The sequence below is a fragment of the Notamacropus eugenii genome, chromosome 3 (genome assembly GCF_028372415.1).
Source record: "Notamacropus eugenii isolate mMacEug1 chromosome 3, mMacEug1.pri_v2, whole genome shotgun sequence".
NCBI classification, from domain to species: domain Eukaryota; kingdom Metazoa; phylum Chordata; class Mammalia; order Diprotodontia; family Macropodidae; genus Notamacropus; species Notamacropus eugenii.
The window spans coordinates 55,547,461-55,573,594 of NC_092874.1; the positions used below are offsets into that span (position 1 = coordinate 55,547,461).

Sequence of the window (26,134 nt, forward strand, 5' to 3'; positions counted from 1 at the left end):
CTGGCCTCCTTGCTGTTCCCCCCACATGCTATGTATCTCTGGACCCCAAATGTTACCACTAGCTGTCCCTATGCCTGGGAAATCTCCCTCTTCATTTCCACCTCCTAGATTCCTTTAAGTCTCAGAGTCTCACCTCCTGCCAAAAGCCTTTCCTGGTCTTCCTAAATCTTTGTGCTTTCCTTCTGAGATTCCCCCTAATTTAACCTTAGTACGTCTTGCTAGTCCACGGTTGTTTGCATATAGTCCCTCCAATTAGACTGTGAGCTTCTTGAGAGCAAAGGACTGTGTTTCTGTTTTTCTCTGGCATAGTGCCTAGGACATAGATGGCAAGGACAAAATGCTAGCAGACTTAACTCTCTGCCGTATTTTGTTAAGAAGATTTTGAACAGAATCGAGGATAGTACCTTAGGTTTAGCAGGAACTTGGGAAAAGGGAAGATGAGAAGGGGGAGGAAAAAGAATATGGCAGAAGAAAGAGAAAGGGAAAGATGAAGCATCCAGCTTCAACACAATCCTCACTGTGCTCTTGCTTAATGTGTAAAAACGAATGATTGACTGACCTATTCATCCCACAAACAGCTTAATAGAGGGAGATAGGACAAACATAAGTATATATTAAGTGTGCAAAGGCCAAAACCCAAAGCTTCTAGGAGCACAGACTGAACCCATGTGACTACAGAATGGATATCTTCAGCACAGTTATCAGTAAAATCACAGCATGGAAAAGAAATTCAAAGAGGCAGAAATGATGATTATTTAACTGAAAAGGATACCAGGGACACAAGTAAACAGCTTTACCTGTCATCTCTTATGTGGTAGAAAAAGCCATAGCCACTGTGAATCATGGGAACCACCACTCCATTGACTCGTGTGTATCCAAGAAGACTCGATGACAGGACAAAATTTCCTCCCCCTCCACTGTGTAACAAAGAAAATTTTATTGTAGTTACAATGTTTCTGAAAGGACTTTGTAACTCATCAGACTGAGCTAAGTCTTTTTCAACTTAAAGTTAAAAACACCAAACAAATTACCTCTTGGTGAAAAGAGGGTCTGTATACAGTTCTGGAATGGGCAGCCCCTCCTCTCTGGCTATGAGAAAAAGTCCTAAAAGGTGACGATCAAATCCTGTAAAGGATCCCAAGGCCATAAGTTAGGGAAACATTTTTAACTACAAAAAAGACAAAGAATATTATAATATTTAAGTACCTTTCCCAGACGAACATTCTTTCATCATTTTGCCATGCTTTGCAAAAGCCTGTAACATTTTTTGCTGCCGTTTGTGAAGCTGTGTTAATAAAAAACACAAAACACACTTTAAGAGGAAACTACAAAAACAAACAAAGCCCAGATCTTTTCAGATTATCATTCATGGGAGAACAGGCAAAAATTCTGGGAAAACAGAATAGACAATTTTCTTTTTTCCTGACTTCTTCCTTCCAGTGACTTTTCCCAAAAGTAATGTGTTTCTTGCTTATTAGTCCTATTTGAATACAGAAATAAAAGTGTGTAAAATGGATAAAGCAAAAATTACAAAATTGTGAAGTGAATTATTATATAATTAAATTAACACATACCCAAATTGTTCTAGTGCAGCTCTTCTTAAACGGTGGGTCGCAAACTCATGGAGGATCTAGACCCTCAGTTTAAGAAGTGCTGAGGGAGTTGCACAAGGGAAAAGTTTAAGAAGCCCTTTTCTAGTATATGGAGCCACTGGAAAGAAAGGGTTTTTTGTCAAAATATTAATAAGCAAATGAGTATGAAAAATAATTTTCCTCTCTAAAATGTCAGAGACACTTTATAAAAGTCTCAGCTTCATTATTCTTATGGTATTTGCATTTCGTCAGCAGAGTTACTGCAGCCACACCGTCATGTGCAACTTGCACAGAAACTGACACAAAAACATGCTCCTCTGAAAAAAACAATTTAATGTCATGGGACTTACAAGACCTGGTGGACCCCCCCTGAAGGACCATAGGAAGGTCTCAGAATACTATGTTTCCTCCTTACACATGAAAGTATTAGCAGGATTCTTACGATTGTTATTATCTGGGTAGTTTCTCTCCCCCTACTGTTTCCCCTTGCCCTTTTATTTCTTTCTGAATTTAGAAGACTTTGATACCCTTCTAGATATATATGTTGTTCCCTCTTTAACCCATTCCTGATGAGGGTAAGTTTCCAGCACTACCTGCCCTCCCTCCTACTAGTTTCTTCTGTTTCAATTTTTCCTTTTACCTCATGTATATGAGAGAATTATTCCTTTTTATCTCTCCCTACACAGTTTTATTTTTTAGAATCACCTCATCATATTTAGCTCAGCCCGGGCCTTTCTTTCCAACTACCCAGATAATGATGACAATCATAAGAGTCTTGCTAATACTTTCATGTGTAAGGAGTAAACATAGATTATCACCTTATTGATATTATATGATGAATTTTCCCTTAAGTTGTGGGATTTTTGTCACAAAAACCTGTTCATTAAATGTCCCCTTTTTTCATTCAGGATTATATTTAACTTTGCTGGGTAAGTTACCCTGGGTCATCACCCCAGCTCCTTTGCTCTAAGGAAAACAATGTGTAGTATTTATTATATAAGTTTTCTTGAAATGGAAATTTGTTTTATACTGAATCCTCTCTTATGATCTGCTGTTTACATGGCAATGTTTTTTTCCTTTTCTCATTTTGTATTTAAGTTTAAAATTTTTAAAAATTTACAAAAAAATACTCCTCAGAGGAAAGGATTCTTCTTTCCATAACTGCCTTTAAATATGCTGCCCTGTTCAAGTGCAAATTTCACATGAAGAAATAGTATGCGTAGGAAATATCAAAACTGCTTTTCACCTTAAAATTGTCCAATAAGATTTCACCCGAATTTTACAAATGGAAAACTCAAACGGGGGGCTACTGAAGGGTAGAAACTATACCAAATCCCCTGAAAAAGTCATTTTCCAATACTCACATTGGCAGAAGGATCCTCCATGCTCTGGCACCACTCGACTGCTTCCAAACTACATGATCTCACAGTCTCTGTGCGACCATGGTAGTAAGCCCTTGTCATAGCTGTTTCATAACAGCTAGCTGAGCTAAAAGGGAAAAAATTTCAATGAAAGATTGTCTCAAAAGTTATTTTCTCATAAGAAAAAAATTCACCCCAAATTGTTTACATTTTCTTAAACAGAAAAATTTATTTTAAAAAAAGATCTAATCTGATGAATTGCTTCATTTCTTCCAGAAATACAAACTATATTCACTTTCCACAACATCTGCTTTGGGTCAATGACTTCTATGTCCAAAAATATAGATTGGAATTAAAATCAGCCTTGCCCCAAAGCTAGTGGTTCTGTTCGAAGTGTGTGTCAGAAAAAAAGAAGTTTGCATTTTTATAAGAGGTTTAATCTGTTTTCCTAAATCCTGGTTTAGGAAAAAAAGAATCCCCAGTTAACACTAAAAAGAAGCAATGGCAGTAAAAAGGGAGGACACAGTATCAAACAGAAGAGGTAACAGGGAAGAAAGGCACCTAGATGAGAGTCTAGAGCCCTGACCTTAACCACTCAGCACGACGCACAACTTCTAAGCGTACATATCTGGAGGCCCAGAGGCTGGGCCAGCCTTCTCCTCACCGTCCATGAAGTCTGTAGTAGGCTAGCTGAAGTGCAAGCTGGATAAAAGCATCAGGGTGAAGCTTCTTCTTCTTGGTTTGCATTTTGCCAAACGATGTAAAGGCATAAGACACAATCTGCAAGTCTGACACCTAACAAAAAAAGGAAGATAGTCAGAAAGAAAAAGTCCAGACACCATGCCCAGGGCTTCCTCAGGTCACATACAATCAGCAATTTGGAGAAAACCAGAGCCACTGGTTATCATAATTACACTTATGCTTTATGGTCAAGTTTCCACAAGGTGAAAAGCAATAGTAAAAAACAATTGCATAAAAATCAACCTGCTTGAGATACTGCTCTTTAGCCTGGCCAATGTCATCTAATACTTTCTGGTCCACGGTGAAAACAAGCTCCTCTGGAGGTGGGATGGCTCTCACTTTTTCAGAACCCTGAGAAGAGAAAAGATCTAGAAATATACTTTCTAAAAGAAAATGCATAGACCAAAAACAAGTGGAATATTTAGTCAAACATACCTTCCATCTCCCCTCATTTTCAAAGATCTTCTGATCTACATAATGACAGATCTCAACTGCGACCATAGCATCATAAGGCGCATGCTAAAACAACACACAAGAGTATGTGTAAGTTTAAAAGACTTAAAGCTCCATGGAATAGGTTCATCTTCATTTTTCCTCCATTCCTCAGCAAAATTTAATACTGTTGAAAATAAGATGTTCTTTATGTTCCCTAATACCACGTCATCTAGTTTTTAAGAGTCTGGATTTACAGATCATAGAGTGAAGTATTTCAATGGCATATCACATATTATAGAATGTTAGAGCCTGAAGAAACTCTGGAAATCATCTAGTCTAGGCCTATCATTTTTCAGATGAGGAAACTAAAGCCAGGGACAGTTAAATAATTTGCTGAAGAACCCACAGCTGGTTAGTGGCAAAGCTGTTAGGAGAATCCAGGTCCCCTGCTCTTATCACTGCACAAGTCTCCATGGTGAAGCTCATTTACTATAATGTGACATAGTTTACAAGAAGCTAAAATTAAAATTTGGATTTCCTCAGCCAGGAATTCCAAGGTAGTATTGGGAGAGCCCCAGGCATGTGTGAGTATGCTACAAAAATTTGGAGAAAGCAATTGCTTATTATTCTAATGACAATTTGAAAGTCACAGAAAGAGTTGAGAGTGTCAGACAGTGTTCTGGATACTCATGAATTTATTTAGGTAAAGATAAAAGACAATTTAACTATGCCCATAATTGCTTTCAACATGTGGATCGCAAACAGTATTGGGAGTCTGGGAAAGGTAGAAAAGATGGGCTGGGGTTTGGTGGACAAAGACTTAGCACATCGGTAATATAGTTCGCATTTGCTACATTTTTCCTCATTAACTTTGGATGACAAATCTCTTGACTCTGACCTCTCACTACTCACAATCCCTGGATAACCCAATTTCTGTTCAGTTGTTGTTTTTAGCCCAGTATCTATTTCTGGGTTACGACCTCACTACTCATTAACACAGCTTCCAACTATCAGGTGCATTCCACATTAGTGTTCAGTAATAAGAGGTAGTATGCAGTGGAAAGAGCACTGAACTTTGAGACCTGAGTTTGAATCTTGGCTCCACCACTCATTAGAATTATATTAACGGCACTAAGTTTCCATTTTCCCAAATGTAAAATGAAGGCAATAAATGATTATGTTTTTAACATACTAAGCAGTTGTGAAGAAACAGCTGTGAGTGTGGTGCTGTGAATGGGGAGCAGGGCTAATAAGATGGAGAGAGGAAGCTGGATAAGGCAGTGGTGCCTCTGGGCATGGCAGCAGAGGAAATCATTGTATCCTTCCTCCAATGCCCCAGGTGACAAAGGTAATAAAAGGATATCGAAGCAAGGAGGAATAGGGAAGTGGGGAGAAGAAATCTTGATGAAATTAAGTCAAAGAAGATGGTGAAGTAGAGCTCTAAAGAAAACTCATGGGGTTCTAGAAGGCTATAGCTACCATTCAAGTCCAACAAAAAGCAATCCACAAGCATGCATTAAGTGCTTACTATAGGCCAAACTCTGTTTTTAGTCCTGAGGATACAAAGAAAAAACAAAAACCATTTTTCCCCCAAGAGATAATAGAGCGACAACAAAATCATTAAACTCAAACAAGATAAAACCTATATTTGACTATTAAGACACAGAAATCTTTCAGGAAAGGTCTTCAACTCTAGAACATTCTTCACTTAGTTCAACTGATCTCCGAAGTTAAAAGACATTTTAGTGACTTCCTATTCTGTATTCAACAGGGTCCATATGCCATTTCTTCTCTAGTCTCCCAGCCAAGTTAAGAATTGAAAATTTTAAATTTCCCTCCTAACCATAATTTTACTAATGACAAAAACATACCTCAGAAAGGGAGACTTGTCTTGCAGCACACAGCTAATAAGTAGCGAAGCTAATTCTAGAACCCAGGCTTTCTTCCTCCCAAAAGAGTTGTGGTTTTCCCACAGCTCCATACTAAGCTACCTATTCTTTTGAACATATGACCACAAACTCCAATAATCTGTGAATTTCAATATATTTTAAAAAAACAAACTTTTCTGTCAATGCCACCTATAATGGTCTTCTTCCAACTGTAGATTCTGTTCTCCAGGAGCTTACACTAACATATATGCAAATTTCATTTCAAACATCCACATGCTTTATCTTAATGGAAATACATATCTTTACCCTATTTCAGTTGAGAATTCTATTAACTATGCTTGTTCCTATAACTTGAACTCACAGAAGTTTCCTATATGATTACATAAAAAGAACCGGGGCTATGGAACAGTTATATGCAAGTTTATATAAGTGCATGAAAACTACCACAATATATGGCTGGCATTTTAATGCATTTTCAATTACCTTCACCTATTTCCAAAAAAAAGAAAACAAGAAAAGAAAAAAAGTTGAGTTCAGAAGTTCACTCACATCACAATTGCAGCCAAACAGTCCATTGGCAAAGGAGAGAAAGTTATAGGATTTGTCACCCCAGCGTACTGTTGGATTACCAGTAAGCACCATTGCAGTTATCTAAAACAGAAAGAGTCTTTTTAAATAACTTAAGTTTTCACTAATTTTTTTTAAAAGGGCTAACATATAAAACCTATTTGTAACCTTGTTTTCTCTTCTTTTTTTAAAAAATTCTGAACAGTATTTTTTTCCCCAGTTACATGACAAGAAAATCAGCATTCATTGTTATAAGATTTTGAGCTCCAAATTATTCTCTCTCCCCCTTCCGTCTTCTGAAAATGACAAGGCAGCTTGATATAGTTTATACATGTGCTATCATGTAAAAATATTTCCATATTAGTCATAGTTGTGAAAAAAGGGAAAGAAAAGAATAAAGTAAATGAAAATGAAAAAAAATGAAAAAATATGCTTTGATGTGCCTTCAGAGTCCATCGGTTATGTTATTTGGATGTGCATAGCATTTTCCTCTGTGAGTCCTCTGTACTTGTCTTGGATCATTGTGTTGCTGAGAAAAGCTGAGTCATTCGTAGTTGGTCATCACACAATGTTGCTGATATTATGTATAATGTTTTCCTGGTCCTGCTCATTTCAACTTGCAAAAGTTCATACAAATCTTTCCAGGTTTTTCTGAAATCTGTCTGGCCATCATTTCTTACTGTGCAATAGTATTCCATACATTAGTATATCAAAGTTTGTTCAGTCATTCCCTAACTGATGGGCATCCCTCAATTTCCAATATTTTGCCAACATAAAAAGGGCTGCTGTTAATACTTTTGCACATGTAGGTCCTTTTCTCTTTTTTATGATCTCTTTGGGATACAGACCTGGTAGTGATATTGCTGGATCAAAGGGCATGCGCACTTTGGGCAAAGTTCCAAATTGCTCTTGAAAATGGTTGGATCAGTTCACTCCACCATGAGTACATTATTGTCTCAATTTTCTCACATCTTCTCCAACATTTATCATTTTCCTTTTTTGTCATATTAGCTAATCTGATAGGTATGAGATGGTATCTCAGAGTTGTTTTAATTTGCATTTTTCTAATCAGAAGTGATTTACAGTGCTTCTTCATATGCTTATAGATAGCTTTGATTTCTTCATTAAAAAATTTCCTGTTTATATCCTTTGACCATTTATCAACTGGGGGATTACTTGTATTCTTGTAAATTTGACTCAGTTCTCTAACACATTTGAGAAATGAGGCCTTTATCAGAGATACCTTCTGTAAAGTTTGTCTCCCAGCTTTCTTCTTTCCTTCTAATCTTTGTTTGCATTGGTTTTGTTTGTACAAAAGCCTTTTAATTTAATATAATCAAAATTATCTATTTTACCTTTTGTAATGCTCTCTTTCTTTTGTTTGGTCATGAATTCTTCCCCTCTCCCTAAATCTAACAGGTAGACTATTCCTTGATCTTCTAATTTGTTTATGGTGTCTCACTTTATGTCTAAATAATGCCAATTTTCTGTCATCTCTAACTTTTCTAATATTCTACTTACCTCCTTAGTTTCTCGTTTATTTCTTGGCTGGATTTATCGAGTCCCGAGAGGAGACAGTTGAGGTCCCCCACTAGGACGGTTCTGCTCTCTATTTCTTCCTGTACTTACTTTCTCTTCTTTTGCAATCAAGGTGTAATAAGCTAGAATGTTATGCATGAAGGGCAATAATTCTGCAAATGACATTTTTTGTTTACTAGAGCTCATGGACTACTATAGAGGCAAAGAGGTAAGGAAAGCAACCCAATATTCAACGTAGTATAAATTAAATGAGAAGACATGGTTTTAGCATTCACAAAATCACAGTATTCTGTATGAGAAGAATTTTAGAGATCAATTAATCCAACCCCTTTATTTTAGAGACAAGGAAACTGAGGCCCTGAGAGGTTACATGATAGCAGGTACAAAAGGTTCACATTTATATTCTAGAAGATTACTCATAACAAAATCTAATAAAAGGTAAAGTAATGTTGGACTTCTTATCTTCTAAGTGATACTTTAAAACCATCCTCCTGGCAAAAAATGGATAATAAGTCAGTATATGTAGCTGAACTAAGGGAAAGGCTGTGGTCATATAAGTAACAGTAGCAAAGTGAGGGTTTGATCTACAGCTCCTACAGAAACAGTAAAATTATCTGGAAACTATATTTACTATTGTGATTAAATCCGTCATGTTTAACTTAAGGTATCTAGAAAATTTCATATAATACACTATATTCCTTATAACACTGTTGCAATCATCATGGCATATGAGTGGAGGACTTTCATTTGATAGTTACTTAAAAAACACTGTTAAAACCTATGTCAACATGACAGAATTTGGGGCTAATACTTATCCCTTATTTAAATATCTATAAGCTTTAACTTGACTCATAGGTCTGTACCTTTGAAATAGTTTATGAGTATAAAAAAAGTGAAAAGACCCCGAGCACCTCCAATATAGCCAAGAGCTTTGTGAGGGAAAATGGAGATGTAGAAGTAAGAATAAAATTTGACACATATACCTCAGAATAATTTTCAGGTGTTACTTGTGGACTAGCATCATCTAAGGAATATACCAACAAACTGTTCTGAATTTTTTCCAATACAGTCAAATTCTTTGGATCAAGACTAATGAGATATTCTCTTGCCTAAAAGACAAAGAAATAAAGATTAAGTTGAACAATTTAGACACTTCAAATTAAGATAATCTCAAAGTGGTCTTTCTTCTGAAAAATCTTCATTAATAAAAGTAAGTAATAACCTTAGCCCATTGGGTTCGTTCTTCACTGGTTAATGCTGCTACCCCAGGTCCATCAGGTTCACTGTGGCATTTTTTTTGGATATATGTAAGTTGCCTTTAAAAAAATATTTAAATGAACACAGGATTCAGGACATATACATACTACAAACAGATATTTTTGCCTAAGAAACCCTAATGCTAATATTTTATTGCTTAAATAAGAAATTTATGGGGAAATTAACATTAAATAATAACAAAACCAATTAAACTTATATTTAAACTAAAATTGTAAAAAGACTTCCTTTAGACAGATCTATAACAATTTAACAGTTACTTCTTCCCTAGGTACCTGCTATTGATCAATATTTTAAATCTTCTTATGTCACCATTAACGAGGAAAGAGGATCAAGACATGTGAGTAGCAGTGGGTTATTTTCTTGTCAAATATTTTACATAAAGGAGTGATTATTTAGTAACACAAATTCTGTTAGTTTGATTTTGAATGAATTTGTTTTTTGACTGACATAACATGTTTCAAGATGATACAGGCACTCCTCCTTAGTCCATGTAAGCACTTTTCAAAAATTAAAGTTAAAACAAAATACTCTTACACAAAAACAGTATCATATAAACACCATGTTAATCCAATCTGAAATTAAAGTTACCACTACGTTTCTTAACCAAAAAAAGGAAAATGTGGTTTAACATTTTAAATCTTTTCACTTGTGTTATACTCTTCTGTTTCAAATCAGTCTTTAAGGCTTCAAGGTAAGCATAAAATATGTTCATGCCTAAAATCTACTCCAAGTTTGCTGTATGCTATTTTTAAAGTGGAGTAGCTAAGCAGTATATATCCAGTGGAGAGAAAGAAGGCCCTTTCCAGTGGAGGCTTTAACCCTCACTCTTCTATGCTATGACTATAGGCTAGTCATAGTGACCTCTCTGGGTCTCAACTTCTTCATCTGTAAAATAAGAGTAAATAATACCCAGAGTACTACTCTCTCACAGGACTATTGTGAGGCTCAAATGAGAAGGTATAGAAAGTGCTTTGCTAACCATAAGAGTGCTCTAAAATTGCCAGTTATTATTATCATAAGAAAGAGGCATTGCTTTTCATTAAGAAAAAGCTCTTAAAGCAAAGTTTCCAGGCTTCCTTATAGCATCCTACATCAAATCAATGATCAAAGCTGGAAAAACCTTAGGATTCATTTCTAAGAGGCCGAGCTATTGCAACCAGCTTGCAATAGCTTTTTGTTTTAATAAATGTTAAAAAATATTTTTAATAAGACAGGATTTCCTTGTCCTACATTCTCCCTAAATTTTGAAGATGAAACTTGTTTTCCCTCCTGCTTCACTGACCTGTCTTCATTGACTGCCAAGAGGCCCTCTGGAGCTGGAGAGCGGTCCTCAAAGGGCCTGTTTTTGTAGCAGCAGCAAAGCATTTTGCAAAGCAAAGCAGCAAAGACTCGTTAGCAAGTGTCTCCACCTTGCAATTTGATCTCAACCGAAAACAATTCAATTGATTCAATTCAAGCTGACAGCCCCACATTAAGCGCACTGGGCTCTGCCCACAGAACCCATCCACTCCTGGGGCGGATATGCATATGCACAGATAAATGTTACCTAAGACGAAGGAGAGAGCAGACAAAGTGCTCTGGGAATGGTTTTTTTTTCTCTTTGTTCTTTCTTTCTTTCTCTTTTCTTTGTTCTCGGAGAGGACCAATAACATCACAAGGGGGATATCTAGACTTACTGGTGAGTGGGAAAGACAGTAGGACTGAGAGGGTTTGAAAAGGCAGCAGAGAGCCAAGACTTGACAGAGAGAGTTGCAAAGAAGAGTATTTCAGATATGGGGGTGGCCAGCGTAAATGTGCAAAGTAATCTGAGCAACAGCTAGAGAGCCCATTTTGGCTTCAGTATAGAATTTGTGAAGAGGAGGAATGGGAAATGAGGCCAGAAAGGTAGACTAGAGTCAGAATGGGGACAGCTTCAAATTGCCAGGCTTGCTTTAGCTGTGAAACCAGCTGTCCAGCTCCAAACAATGACCACTTATTTTCTCACTTAGCTCAAAAACTTTCAAACTGTTTTAAACATCAAACTGGATAAATATCATTCCTGTAAGAGGTATATTTATTTCGGTAAGTGAATATGGATTTGGTGGTTTAAATGATCCATCATTTAAATGATCCTCTAAGACAGCTGATCATAAAATATGTAACATTTCAGCACAAAGGAAAACTTCGATCAGAAATAAATGATTCCCAAGGAAATTTTTTTCAAATCTTGCGAATGTGGGGGAGGGGGGCAAAGAAAAGAGCATACCCGGCCTTGTGAAATCTATAATATCCAACTACTTTGACATGGTCTGTTCACAAAAGGCACATTTGTGTTGGGAGTGAGATTTTACTCCTCAGACAGGCCAGTCCTCAGACAAGACAGTCTATTACTAGGCTCATGCCTTTTAGGATACCAAAACTTCTATTTTAATCACTCTGGATGAAAATATTTTTAAAAATGGTTTCCTGCTTCCCTCATCTCTTAAAGAGAGCAACCCAAACATAATTTAGCCTTTTATTAATGACTTGGTCATCATTGTGAAAATCAGTCCATAGTCAGTTGAAATACTATGAAACAAGTCTACAGGAGCTTTCAAGAACATTAAGTAATGTTATTGGTTCACCCATCAGCAGGTGATTGAGTGGAAAGAATGCAGCGCTTAGAGCCACAGGATCTGGATTCAAACATTAATACTGCCATCACCTATCTAAAAGATGGAGGACAGTCACTCAGTTAACTCAATAGACAATCTTCAATATCCCTTTCAACTCTAGGTCTGATTTTAAACGGCCTCTGACTGATCTGCTTTGGGCAATTTTGTATCTTTTAAAAAATAGTCTTTCTGCCCCCCTTTCTCCCCCTTTCAGCATCTGTAGGGACAGTGACCTCTTGTTGCTGTTTGTGTGCCTGCTACAGTAGCACTTTCCCTTCTTTAATGTGATGAGAAATCATGTAACAAACCATGCTTTTTACAATTGTAAATAAAGATTAAACAGGCCGTGCGTCTAGAGCTGAGGAGTTACACTACATATGCTTTAAATGAACGAGCTTTGTTACACAGCATAACTTTTTTGCTTCTTTCCAACTTCTAGCAGCAGGGCAGATGAAGTTTCTAGATGAAATATATTACTGAACACACCTCCAAATGTAATCTTCTATCATTAAAGTTATGCCTTATCACTTTAAAAGCTGTTTTATACTAAATTTTCTTCTATTTAGTTTTTAAATGAGTCAAAATCTCACCAAAAATGTCTCAACAAATAACATGAGGTCAAATAAAAAAAGATACAAAATCAGCAAGTAGAACTTTTTCCATGAAACCACATGTCCCTTCAAAAAGACAGCTCAAAGAATGTGCACGATTACTCTGGGAAGGTACTATGACCTAGGCAGACTCAAGGAAGGCAAAATAATTTGAAAACCTGAGCAGCTCTGGTGGGGTCATCACACAACCTTCATGCATGACATCAAAGACAAAAACTCGACCTCGACACAGCACTACTAGGTGACTTGGGGTGTGTCCTTCACTCTCTGGAAAAAGGAGCAGAAAACACAGGACTAAATCCTTCAAAAGTCAAATGAGTACAATAGCTATATACTTCTATGACAATCTTCATCACATTTAAAAATGTACCCTCAAGTACCACACCACACCTATAAGATTGGCAAACATGACAGAACAAGAAAATGATAAATGCTGGAGAGGATGTGGGAAAGTTGGAACACTAATTCATTGTTGGTGGAGCTGCGAGCTCATCCAACCATTCTGGAGAGCAATTTGGAACTGTACCCAAAGGGCTACAAAAATGTGCATACCCTTTGACCCAGCAATATCACTACTAGGACTGTATCCCCAAGAGATCATAAAAATGGGAAAGGGTCCCACATGTACAAAAAGATTTATAGCAGCACTCTTTGTGGTGGCCAAAAACTGGAAGTCAAGGGGATGTCCATCAATTGGGGAATGGCTAAATAAATTATGGTATATGAATGTAATGGAGTACTATTGTGCCATAAGAAATGATGAAGAAGACTTCAGAGAGGCCAGGAAGGACTTATATGACCTGATGCTGAGTGAAAGGAACAGAACCAGGAGAACTTTGTGCACAGCAACGACCACAGTGTGTGAGTTTTTTCTGGTAGACTTGGCATTTTGTAATAACGCAAGAACTTCTTAAAAAAAATAAAATAAAATCCCAAAGGTGGTTCTCAAGGCAAAATGCCTTCCACACTCAGAGAAAGAAATATGGAAGTCATTCACAGAATATAGCAGATCATGTTTGTGTATGTGTATGTTTTTGTGTATCATGTTTTGATTTGTTATATGATTTCTTCCATTTATTTTAGTCTGACTACATAGCATGACTATAGTGAAAATGTACTCAATAGGAAAGTATATGTAGAACCTGTACCGAATTGTATGCGGTCATGGGGGGGAGGGGAGTAGTGGGGGGTAGGTGTGGGGGGGATAAAATCTCAATTGTATGGCAGTGATTGTTAAACATTAAAAAAAAAAAAGTACCCTCAATAAAAACACATTAATAAGTTAACACAGAAATAGTCACTAAGAAAGGGGAGAAAAGAGGGTGAGAAGGACCAGGGAAGAACTTTGCAGTGTTGCCCATGTTCCTAAAAAAACATCTCATGTTGCCTCCAGCACAGGTATGGTACACAGCAGGTTGCCAAAGTTGTGATGTCAGGTCTAGAATGGAAGACCATAAGCTTCAACCTATTATAGTTTGGCCCTGTCTAAACTAGTCTTTCAATGCAATCTTTCCAGTTCTGATATCTACACTTTCTAGGAGAAAGAGAAAGAAGAGGAAAGAAGAGCTATGCTGCTAATCACTTGGGGTGGGGTGGTGAGAGGAAGCAGGTCTGACTCCTATTCTTACGGGAATCACCTCCTCTTCCTCCAGATTTTTTTATGATTATAAAGGGACTGGGGGATGACATAGTTTATGATTACAAAGCCACACCTAGAACCTAGTTCCTGAACACTAAAGGCCACTAGTGCCTATTCTCACATTCTTTCCGTTGGAATTTCAAATTCATCAATCCCTCCACCAAATTTACATCATGGACCTGTACAAGGTAATGAAGAAAAGGAAAGAAAGAAAGGAAAGAAAGGAAAAACAAGAAAAAAGGAAGGAAAATAGAGCCCAACTGTGTCGGAATTTAAGGTGGCCCTGGAAGGAGATATAGAAGAAAGGCATTTTCTGTTGTTGTTTGTTCATTTATTTGACTTTGCCTTGCTAAAGGCTAACTAGTGGGGTAAAATTTTTGTCCCTTATTTTGTGTCTAGCTGATTAGTTTTGTTATAGTTATTAAATTTAAAATAATTATCTTTTGAATGAAGCTTTTCTCTAGAGCTCAGAGATGAAAGAGAATGAATATAATTGAGAAGGATGGGGAATGTTCTTTAAAGCCTATACTGTTAGTCATCAGTAAGTATGAAGTTTAAGTTTGGGGATTCTGAACAAAATTTTAAAAAAGGTCCATTTTAAAATATTGCTATTGTAGAGGGTTCTATATACATCTCATTACCCTCTACATGTATGCAAGTGACATGCACATAAACATACAATCATATGATGTAGGCACTGTTTTGGGAGGTATTTATACCTATGTTACAAATGCAAATTTAATGACTACTTCTTTATTTTAGCATTATTAATTAGAAGCTGAAGGAAATTATTCTTAAGATAATGTGTATAGTGCATTCGGAAAACCTTAAAGTGTTTCATGTCAATGAAAATCATTATGTTCTCCTTGAAAACTGCATACAGCCCAGTGTTTTTATGAAAAATCAAAATGAAAATCAAAGTCTCCCTTTTCTGCTTACCAGTTTTAAAGTAACTGATGATTGAATCTCTAGTAATTCCTGGTATCTTGCAGGTAGAAAATAGCATTCGGAATTGATTCATGTCTAAAGGCATATTTCCAATTTTATGAACAGCTACTTTTTCCCTATGAAAAATGAAATTAATCAAAAAGCTACACTAAGAATCCAATAAGTACTCAACCACCATAAATTCAATGTCTACATTCACATAAGTTAAATTTCACAATGTTTATTATCTAAATCTTCAAGTAAATCTTTAATGACATCCTTATGAGCCCCTATCTTACGCTTTTAGTAGCTGCCAGTAGTTCAAAATATGCCAAAGAGCTATAGATCCTCTTTCTAACTGTGTGCCTTCTTTTGCAGGCCAGTAATGTTCACTGTAAGCTGCAGCACCTCCAAAGTTGACATTCAGTTGTGATGGTATACGAACATCCAGGTAGGCAACATTCAACCACCATTCCTCCAGCTGAAAGTGATCAAGAACAGAACTTCAGAAATAGGTGAATTACTGAAATGTTTTATTTTTAATTACTATTTAGCACTTAATAGAATCCTAGAATCACACTAGAGCTAAAACATTTGTTAGAGGCCATTTAATCCAAACTCTCATTTCATAGATGAGGAAATAGAAATCCACCAGGGGAATTCAGTGACTTGACTAAGGTCACAAAGTTGTAACTTTCAGAGATGAAATCTGAATGCTGATCTGTTGACTCAGGAGCTAATGTTCTTTCTATTGTACCACATTCCTTTAAAAGTTATAACCATCCTGTAGGCTTATATCAAGTGCTCTTGTGGCTTCTTCTCTTTTTTGAAAGAACTCCAAATTGAAAAAACAACCAAACTGTACACCAAAGAAGCTGCCATCCAATGTCACTGTAGCATGCTGAACACAATGGTGAAATGCAAGGAATCACTGCAAAGGCCACTTTAGAAACATCAATACATTGAATGTTAGGTGTCATTTTTATTCTGATCTGGAATCAGAGTATTTTCTAGATTATATAATTCCTCAGAGTCTCTAGGACCATGCACAGAGTAGACATTAAAAGCTACCTGTATAAGTTGATCTGTTAATAACAGTTAAAATTAGTCCAATCTTAGCCCAGTAAATAACAATGGCTATTCTACTTTCAATATTTAAATCATTTTAACCAACTGCAAGTGACTTAGCTATTCTCAGCAGTACAAAGATCCAAGACAAAGGATTTAGGATGAAAAATGCTATTTACCTCCAGAGAAAAAACTGATGGAGTATGGATGCAGATCAAAACATAGGTTTTTTTTTTTAACTTTTTTTATTTTTCGTTTGAGTTTTTTGGTCTGTGTTTTCTTTCGTAACATGGCTAATAGGGAAATATGTTTTGCATGATGGCAAATGTACAACAGTATAATTCTATATCAAATTGCTTTCCTTTTCAAGGAGGGGAGAGGGGTTAGAGGGAAGAAGAGAATTTGGAACTCAAAATTTTAAAAAATAAATGTTAAAAATTGTTATTACATGTCATTGGAAAAAATAATACATAACATTTTTCCAAAACTAATTTAAATCATTTCAGTTCACTTTAAACTAGTGAAAATTTACCTAGGTGTTGCTTCTTCTACATCTATCAACCTAAAATCTGGGTGGGTCCATCTTTCACCAAATACAACTGATGAGTCTTTCCTGCACAAACAAGCAGATCTAATAAAATCACCCTGAGGCCTTTTTTGAGGAACCAAGTTGGACAGGAACAGAGAGAAGTATTCAAATTAAGATAAATGAGACTAACTAAAGCTGCAAGTCACAACTGCTCCCAAGCCCTTGCCCTACTTAACTCACACAAAGCTGAAAATGGAAAGCAGACAACATGGGAACTGTAAGACTCTAAGTGACAATGGCTGGTAAAGTCTGGCATTGTATTTATTTCAAAAAGTTCTTATGTGGTGAGTCATTAGCATTTATACCAGTTCAAGTGACTCTATTTTTATCATGGAAGTTCATCCTCTATCTCTTAAAAGACTGATGTCCCATACAGTCCTCTCCTCTGATCTAAAAGGCCCCTACTTACAAAGGCTGGCTTCCCAGGAGTGGCAATTCTTAATTTCCCCAACTTCCTTTTTTTCCAATACTAAAATATCGTTATTCTGATATTATAAAGTTATATATATATGTATACATATATGCTATTATATATATGATATATGATATATGATATATCATATATATAAAATGTATTGTATTTGCATTGTTCATACATTATATATGTATTGAAGTACATATACTGCATATATTGCACATTCGTTGCATTCCAGATCATTGCTTTATTAGTACAAGAGTCTCATGTGGTCTATAGTATGCCAAGTACCCACAGGAAAGGCAAAGAAAAGTGGAAAAGCCTCAGATCTAGAATCAGAAGTCCCTGCTACTCACTACTTCTATGACCTTGAGACAGTCACTGAGCCTCTCTGGCCTTAACATCTTCATCTGTAAAATGAGGAAGGTGATCTTGGGTGACTTTTAAGGAGCTTTGCAGTTCTAATCACTAGGACTCTAAATTTCAAGCACCCAGAACTTGGGGGATCAAATGTACTATTCATTGTAGAAAATATACCATGAGTCTTTAATTATAATGATGAAGCTAACAGTCTAAAAAATTTTATAGCAATCACTGCCTTGTTACCTACTAAAATAATAAAAATTACTCTTAAGAGATGAATAGTAAATAAAAGTTACAATATACTCAAATGTATACATACCATATATATTGTGTGTGTTTGGACTATATTTTACATTACATTAACATCCTGATATTGGTCAACTATACATGTAAAAACATATAAGTACCCAATTTCTTTTTCCTTTTGCTTTTTCAAGTAATTTCTGCTGCAACTTTTCTCCAATTCCATTTTGAAATTTTCGAACTATTTCTTCTGTTTGTTTATATTCTTCTTCATTTGCAAATGGTTTTACTATAAGGAAAAAATGTAATATTTTTAAAAAATCATTTATAAATTATGAAATATCATCACAATCCACTTCAGTTCATATTAGCTATGCATGCCTTGGTATTCATAAATGCAAAATGATGTAGTAAGCATGTTAGCAATCTAACAACTTAAAGAGCAAGGATAATGGCATTTACAAGTAAATAGCAAGGGAAATATTATAGAGCAAAAAGGAAAACTAATAAGTACAATGCAATCTTGCCTACAGCTTCCTAAAAATGCTCTCAGATTTCACTTTTTTAGAAAAAAAATCTATTCAATGATAGTAATGAACTAACAAGTTAAAAAATGTACTGCCTTCTGGATTTTAATCAAATAGTTAAGGAATCCTATTTAGTCATAACCAACACTAGAACAAAGTCCTAGGCATTTGGAGACCTTGATCAGAGGCACTAATTCTCAAGTACTGACTACTGGTGTCAATTAATTGAGAAAATGTTAGAAAGCCTACGCCAAATGCACTACGGGGGCCGCAAAGGAGCACAGACATGTTGTAAGAAAAGTAAAGTGACTTAAAAAGATTAAACCATTATATGGGCATACATTGAATAAACTCATAGAGAGTAGTCAGAAATCAAATAACATCAACATGCAGTAACCTAGGAGAGTGGAAATAAAGTCAACTTAATAGTGTCATCAGAAAGTACAGCAATGATGCAAAAAGTCTCTGAAATCACAAAACCATAATGGAATGGTTACATTACAGGAAACAAGGCGGGGAAAAATGTAGTTGCAAGTGAAAGTTGATGTAGACAAACAGGAAAAAGGATGATAAGGGATAGTTAAAAGGAAATGAGAAGAAAAAGCAGGATATAGGAGAATTTTTAAAGGATATGTTTTATATCATTAATATCTTCTTCTGTTTCTAAAATGCATTAGGACATCAAAGGACCAAGCAACTGAACTCAACTATTTTTTAGCATTTTTTCCTTATTTAAAATCAAATTTTTGCCATTTAATATATGCAAAAATATCAGAGGAGATATACCTGAGTCAAGATATTTCTTTAATGACTCATCAAGAGAAGGAACAGGCAATGAAGGAAGAGAATCCTGGTACTGAAATGTTCGTTCTTCAGTGGACTTAGCCAACTGGTTTTCCATGATTCTAGAGACAGTAAAAACTGTAAAGTTAAAGAAAACAAAATCAGTTCCTGATTAGAGATTGCTTTTTCAAAATCATTAAGTCCAAACAATTAACCAGTATTTACTATTTGTCCAGGACAAATATAGATGTAAAGAAGTATATGAGGCATAAAATAAGCATAACAAATGGTTACTGTTCTGAAAGAAGCTTATGACATAGTACAATTTGGCAAACATTTCTTTAGCTGAGGATACAAAGACCAAAAGAAAACAAAACTTTCCACAAATTAGTCCCACACTCATTGAATTTTTTATTCTGCTGTGGAGGGGGAATATAAGATGCACAAAGATAAGTAAATAAGGGTTTCATAGTAAGTACAGAGTACTCAAAAACAAAGGGATCATACAAGACTTCCCACAGAAGGTAGCCTCTTAGTGTATAAGGTGGTGGTAGGAGGGGGAATAAGCAGGAGTGAGAAGGGAAGTGAGGAGGGAGTGTTTTCAAGATACAAGGAATGGCCTGTGTGAATGCATGGAGACTGGAAATGAAATGCCCTTTGGGGAATAGCTATTAGAGCTATAAGATCAATATAGAATATAAAATGAATAAAAGTGAGTGATGCAAAATAAACCAGGTAGTAATGTAGGCTGAATCCTACACATTGTGAAGAACTTCTGATGCCAGGATAAGTTCAGGAGCTGGTTGAGAACAGGGTATATAGATCTGGGATTCTTCTGCTTCAAGATGTGAATCAATTACCCATGCAGTTACCAGTGGGAGCAGATGACAGTATCAAAAGACTACAGAGAAAGGAGAGAAGAGGCCCTAGGATTTTGCTTTGTGGGAGAGCACCAAAAACCAAAGAATGGATGATGATCCATCAGGAAAAACTGAAAAGTAGTAAAAGAGGCAGGAGGAGACCCAGGGAAAATTGAAGTCCTGTCAAGGGAAGAGTGACTATTAAGGAGAAAGATGACCAAAAGTGTCTAAAGTTTTAGAGGTCAAGTAAGATGGCCACTGGGAAAAGACCATAGAATTTAGCAGTGAAGCAAATTCCCGTAGCCTTGAAACAGTAATTTCAGTTAAGTGGTAAGGGGGAAGGGAAAGGAATAAGAATTTATATAGTGCTTACTACATGCACAGGTAGGGCTGATGCCAGTTTACAAGGGCTTACACAAGTAAGGTGTGAGAAAATGGAGGTCAATGACTTCTTCTAGGAGTCTGGCTGAAAAAGAAAGCAGGAATAGGATGGTGGTACACTGAGGGGATGGTTAAGTTTAATTGAAAGTTAAAGATGAGGAGGCTCAGCTTGAGAGACTGATATTGAAAAATTAAGAGAATGCAAGACAATATAAATCAATCAAAAGATCATTGAAATTGGAATCAGATGATCTGGGTTAGAATGTTAAGTGTTTGGCTTACTATCTATGTAACTTTGGTAAGTCACTTAACTAAAGTTCAGTGAGGTTTTTATCTCTAAAATGAGAGGGTTGGACTAGATTTAAAGAGTTCATAACTTTTTTTTTTTGAGTCATAGATCTCTTTGGTCTATGGACCTAAGAAACCTTACTCAGAATAATGTTTTTAAATGTATTAAATGATTAGAACTACAAAGGAAACCAATCATATTTAAAGAGTTATCAAATAGTAAAAATAAAAGTTCATGAGCCCCAGGAAAATGATCCCTGGACTAGATGATTTTATGAAATTTTCTTATACTTATTCCAAGTGTTATAAAAAAAATCTTGAGAAACGAAAGATAAATGTTAACTAGAGGGACTATTTCTTGGAGGCAAGAATCTCTGAACTGGGCACTCTAAAATGAATAGCATTTGAAAGAGCAGATATTGGCATTCCAGTGGGAGGGAAAGAATGAGTATGGTATGTGTAAGGGACAGTGAAATCAATCTTAATTACAAAATAGCATCATTAGGAAGGGGTATTTAAAACCATTTAGTAAAATTCAAGTCTTCTTTTGTAGATAAGAAAACTGAGACCTAGAGGAGCTAAGTGAACTTGCCTAAGGACACAGAATACTGGAAGTTAAGTATGGACTTAACAGTTCTATTTAGCAGTACCTGCCCTCACTGAAACCACTCACACCCTTTTTATCATACTTTCCTTTTACCATTCCCTAATTTAATCAAGGTAAGAGACTACATGCATTTGAAACAAATATAAAATTTAAGAGTCTGAAAATATTAGCTTATATTTTATAGCCAATGTCTTTTTTTAAGTAAAAAGTAGACTCCCTAAAATTATGGTGTTACATTTTGGTACTACTGAAGCCAGGAACATTTTTTTAAAAAAAAGGAAAAAACAGGTGGTAACAGGATGGGCAAAGCTATTTCTAACATGTCTGTCAGCAGATTTTTCTCATCTCTTCTTGGAAAGTAGGTCTGATTGGACTAGAGAAAAAACTCCTCCTTCCTTGAAATACATATTGAGAACTAAAGATCATTTATACACTTCCCGTTCATGCTATGTAGTCCTGCAGAGTACCTCAGAAATAGAAGAGGAGGTAGGTCATGAGTTGATGCTGTATTTATCTAATTTTTAGAAAACCAAATTTATATAAAACTGAACTGCTTATATCTTAAATCTCATTTGTTTTCATTGTGATTTTAAAGATTTTGTTTTTAATTCTTTTTTTCAATGGCTAGGATTTTTCATATTGTTCTTGATCCTTTAAAAAGACTTTATTGAGTCATTACTCTATGATGAAATCTCCTCTATTTACCACAGTGATGATGTCAAAATATGAAGATATTTGTCAGTCAATATATGAAGATAAGAAATGTTCTCATTTTGCTCAGAGTCACATTTACTTGCTCCCATTCATCTTGTGGACACATTCTGGGAAACTGGATCACTAGTTGCTAATGTCAAATCCTTAATGTTTCAGACTAAATCTCAGGTTTTAAACAGAATTTCTGATGTGCATTAGGCTCATTGCTTTATTTCTATTAGGTCTAATTTCTTTTAGGTTGTCAAATGGAGAAAGGAAGGAAATATTTATTAAGTACCTACTTTTATTATTATTTATTACATAATTACTATTAAGGTCAGGGTACTGTGCTAAAAACTTATTATTTCATTTGTTCCTCACAACAACTCTAGAAGGTACACATTATCTCCATTTTATGGCTGGGGAAACTGATGCAGAGAAGTTAAGGGACTTGATCAGGGTCAGACTGCTAAAGAAGTATCTCAGGCATCAAGTCTTCCTAACTCAAAGCCCAGCACTCTAGCCACTGCATCTCCTAGCTGCTTGCCTCCTCAATACAAAGACTATGCTTATCTGCATAGTACAAGTACCAATTATGCACTTAACTTTCATTCCTTGATACAGAGAAATAACAGATACAATAGGACAATCCAATGAATGAACTCTTCAAACAAAATTCTTCACCATGACTAGCCTTCAATAAGTGTGGGAGGTAAGAAATTGTCCTTTACAGGTATTCCTTAGTAAAAAGATGTGTGTGTGTGTCTGCAACAGTAAGCCTTGTTCAGCATCAACTATGTCCCAGAGAGCTCAGCACCAAGATTTTAGTTGTCAATTGTGTTTCTCATATATACATTTTTCTTTCCAGGCTAATTTCCATTAGAAAGGAGTTAGTATCTTCTTCTTCTTTTATACTGCCCTTAAGCTCAGGATTTAGTGGTGAATTAGGTCAGGGGTAGGGAACTTGTGACTTTGAGGCCACAAGTGGCCCTCTAGGTCCTTGAGTGCGGCCCTTTGAATCCAAATTTCCCAGAACAGATCCCCTTTAAGCAAAGGATTTGTTCTATAAAACTTAGACTCAGTCAAAAGGCTGCAGCCAAGGACCTCAAAGGCCACATGTAGCCTCGAAGTCACAGGTTCCCCACCCCTGAATTAGGTGATCAGCAAACGTTAGTGGATGTCGGAACAAAGCCCATCTAAAGGCAGGATAACTCCCCCATGGCCTTACTGCTTAACCAGTCAGGCTTGACTGGACACTGGGAAACAACATCACTATTGTCAGACTGGGAATAAACTGATTTTTCAAGGATAAATCAACAAGTACTACTTAAAGACAATTTACCTCATAGATATCAATAGCAGAAATGAGTACATGGTACTCATTTACAATTCATTGAACAACAGGCAAGTGACTTAATTATGCTAGCCCCATACTAACGACTCCCTCCCTCTTAGCTCCATTTTAGGCAAATAACAAGTATTTGTTGGGCACTTAGTATATATTTAGTATTATAGTAGGGTCTAGGTGGAAGAAGGGAAGAAAAGGGTAAGAAGAGAAAATTAAAAAGCATAGAATGAGATTCTTCCCTCCAGAAATTTATTCTAAGTGGGAAGACAAAACTAACATACATAAAACAATTGAAGAACAATACGAGACAGTTTATATAATTGACAAATTGTATGGTGCTGACTAGAACTGCCACAGGAATCCAGAGAAGGAATAGGTAAACGTCAGAAGATATATCCGGAAAGATTTTATGCATGGAGTGTCTTGACTAAGAAAAGGCATCAGGAAGAACTGGGTTCAAATTTGGCCTTTAACACAGAGTCTAAATGGCCCTGGGCAAATCATGTGACTTTTCAGAGCCACAGGCAATTGTCTTATTCAAAAAGAGTTGAATATCTGCACAGGCAGCCGAGGATTTTCCTCACTGGGAGCCAATGAAATCACAGGAATAGACAAAAAATGAAGGAGAGTAGAATTAACTATGAAACACCTTAAAAACCAACAGAGAAATAGGTAAGATTTAGGTAAGAAACAGGTAAATAATAAATAGGTATGTAAAATAAGTTCCCAAGCAAGTGACATGACAAAAACAGTGACTTTATCTAATACACAGAATGAGACCATAAGCCGGTTTCAATAATTCCATTATCTCTGAATAAAGAGAGTAGGGTGAAATAGGATGGTAGTAGTAAAAATGGAAAAAGATCATTATCAGTTGCAGGAGGATCAAAGAAAACTTCATGGAGAAAATGGCATTCAACTTGGTTTTTAAGGGATGAAGAGGATCACAAAGTTCATTGAAAGCAAGAAAGGAATCAGAAGACTAGAGATTTGCAAATGTTACTTTCAAAAATGGAAAGTAGTCTCTGGAAACCATAGACCAAAATTCTATTATAGATTAGTTAGATGGCTTATGAACACTTGGAAGAGGGAGTGGTGCTTTCTGTACGAGCAAAGGACTAGAAACAAAGTAAATGCCAATAATCTGAAGAATGGCTAAACAAACTACCTTACATGAATGTGAGTACTGAGTCATAAGAAACAAAGAGGCATGGGAAGACTTATATGAACTAATGGAAAGTGAAGGAAACATAATCAGAAAACAACATACGCAACAACTGCAACAACGTAAACAGAAAGAACAACAATAACAAAAATGAAAACTGAGGGTTGCATATTAAGAGAAAAAACATTTCATCAAAACTAATTAAAATCAATTAATTCTGATAGTGTGCGTGTGTGCGTGCGCGCGTATTCGTCCTTCGCTGCCGAAGAAGACCATGCCATCAGAGAAATGATGACATGACTTGCACTTGACTTTGTTTTGAATGAGGGGAGGGCTATGCAGGTCACCAGCCTCACTCCTCCTCCAGAGCCATCTGAATCCAGTGACCAGATACTCATCAGGATGGCTGGAGATGACCTAGGATAGGCAGCTAGGTGGTGCAGTGGATGGAGCACCACTGCAGGAGTCAGGAGGACCTGAGTTCAAATCTCATCTCAGACACTTGACACCCACTAGCTGTGCAACCTTGGGCAAGTCACTTAACCCCAATTGCCTCATCCTGGGTCATCTCCAGTCATCCTGATGAATATCTATCTGGTCACTGGATTCAGATGGCTCTGGAGGAGGTGACCTGCACAGTCCTCCCTCACTCAAAACAAAGTCAAGTGCAAGTTATGTCATCATTTCTCTGATGGCATGGTCTTCTTCGGCAATGAAGGATGAACACATAATTCTGACAGTATATACACAATGAAACACAACCACAAGGGTTGACCTCTGGAAAAAAACAGGGAGGGTGAAGGTTTGTTGTTATGGTTCTTCTTAGTCAAACTTAATCATTGTACTAGAAACACATTAGTATATACTAGTATTATATGAGGAATTACACTAAGTTTATACATATACATACATATATATATACACATATCCACATATATGATTAAGCTTGACTGTAAAGAAGAGCCATAAGAAACAACCTCCCCCTCTTCCTTTTTTTGCAGAGATGGAGCCCTATGGATGTGTTTCACTGTATACATATTGTTAGACTTGACTGATGTGTTGACTAGTTTTGCTGAAATGCTTCTTTTTTCAATCTTTGATTTAATGAATGGCTCTCCAAATGGCGGAGTGAGAAGGGATAAGTTGGGAAATAAAGGTGATATCAAAATGAAAGAAACTCATAAAATGTTTAAATTACTAGGAACCAGTAGCAGTCAAGCATTTAACAGTCTTTCATGATACCCCTGTGAGCTGCTTCATAATACAGGTAGGTAGATTCATAAGTGGTTGAAGGACTCAAGAATATAGATTAGTGGATACATGTGATTTGGATGGAGGACAGTAGCAATGTGCTAGACCTCTGTCCAGTCTTGTCCTGGTCAACCTTTTCACCTGTGACTTGAACAAAGATATAGAAAAAAATATTTATACAATTTGCTAATGATATAAATCTGGGAGAACTAATACACAGGGTAATAACATCAAGATGCTAAAATTATCTTAACAGTTTGTCATGACTGAGTCAAAATTAAATTAAATAATCAATGGAAAGTCTTGACCTCAGGCTTAAAAAAATTAAATTCACAAGTCAA

General features: G+C 36.2%; 1 protein-coding gene across 5 annotated transcripts in view; it reads right to left on the minus strand.

Annotated features, from left to right (window-relative positions):
- CROT (carnitine O-octanoyltransferase) overlaps positions 1-26,134 on the minus strand; it is a 34,436-nt gene that overhangs the window by 1,850 nt on the left and 6,452 nt on the right. For all 5 annotated transcript variants that reach the window (XM_072651584.1, XM_072651581.1, XM_072651582.1 and 2 more), the window contains 15 exons: positions 19,204-19,338; positions 18,055-18,179; positions 15,512-15,693; positions 15,225-15,349; positions 12,805-12,913; positions 9,347-9,440; positions 9,108-9,233; positions 6,568-6,669; positions 4,130-4,213; positions 3,938-4,045; positions 3,618-3,748; positions 2,957-3,080; positions 1,207-1,285; positions 1,032-1,125; positions 798-917 (listed from right to left, as the gene is read on the minus strand). In XM_072651584.1, the coding sequence (XP_072507685.1) occupies positions 798-917; positions 1,032-1,125; positions 1,207-1,285; positions 2,957-3,080; positions 3,618-3,748; positions 3,938-4,045; positions 4,130-4,213; positions 6,568-6,669; positions 9,108-9,233; positions 9,347-9,440; positions 12,805-12,913; positions 15,225-15,349; positions 15,512-15,693; positions 18,055-18,179; positions 19,204-19,318 (1,718 nt within the window). In that variant the 5' untranslated portion in view covers positions 19,319-19,338. The remainder of the gene's footprint in view (positions 1-797; positions 918-1,031; positions 1,126-1,206; positions 1,286-2,956; positions 3,081-3,617; positions 3,749-3,937; positions 4,046-4,129; positions 4,214-6,567; positions 6,670-9,107; positions 9,234-9,346; positions 9,441-12,804; positions 12,914-15,224; positions 15,350-15,511; positions 15,694-18,054; positions 18,180-19,203; positions 19,339-26,134) is intronic.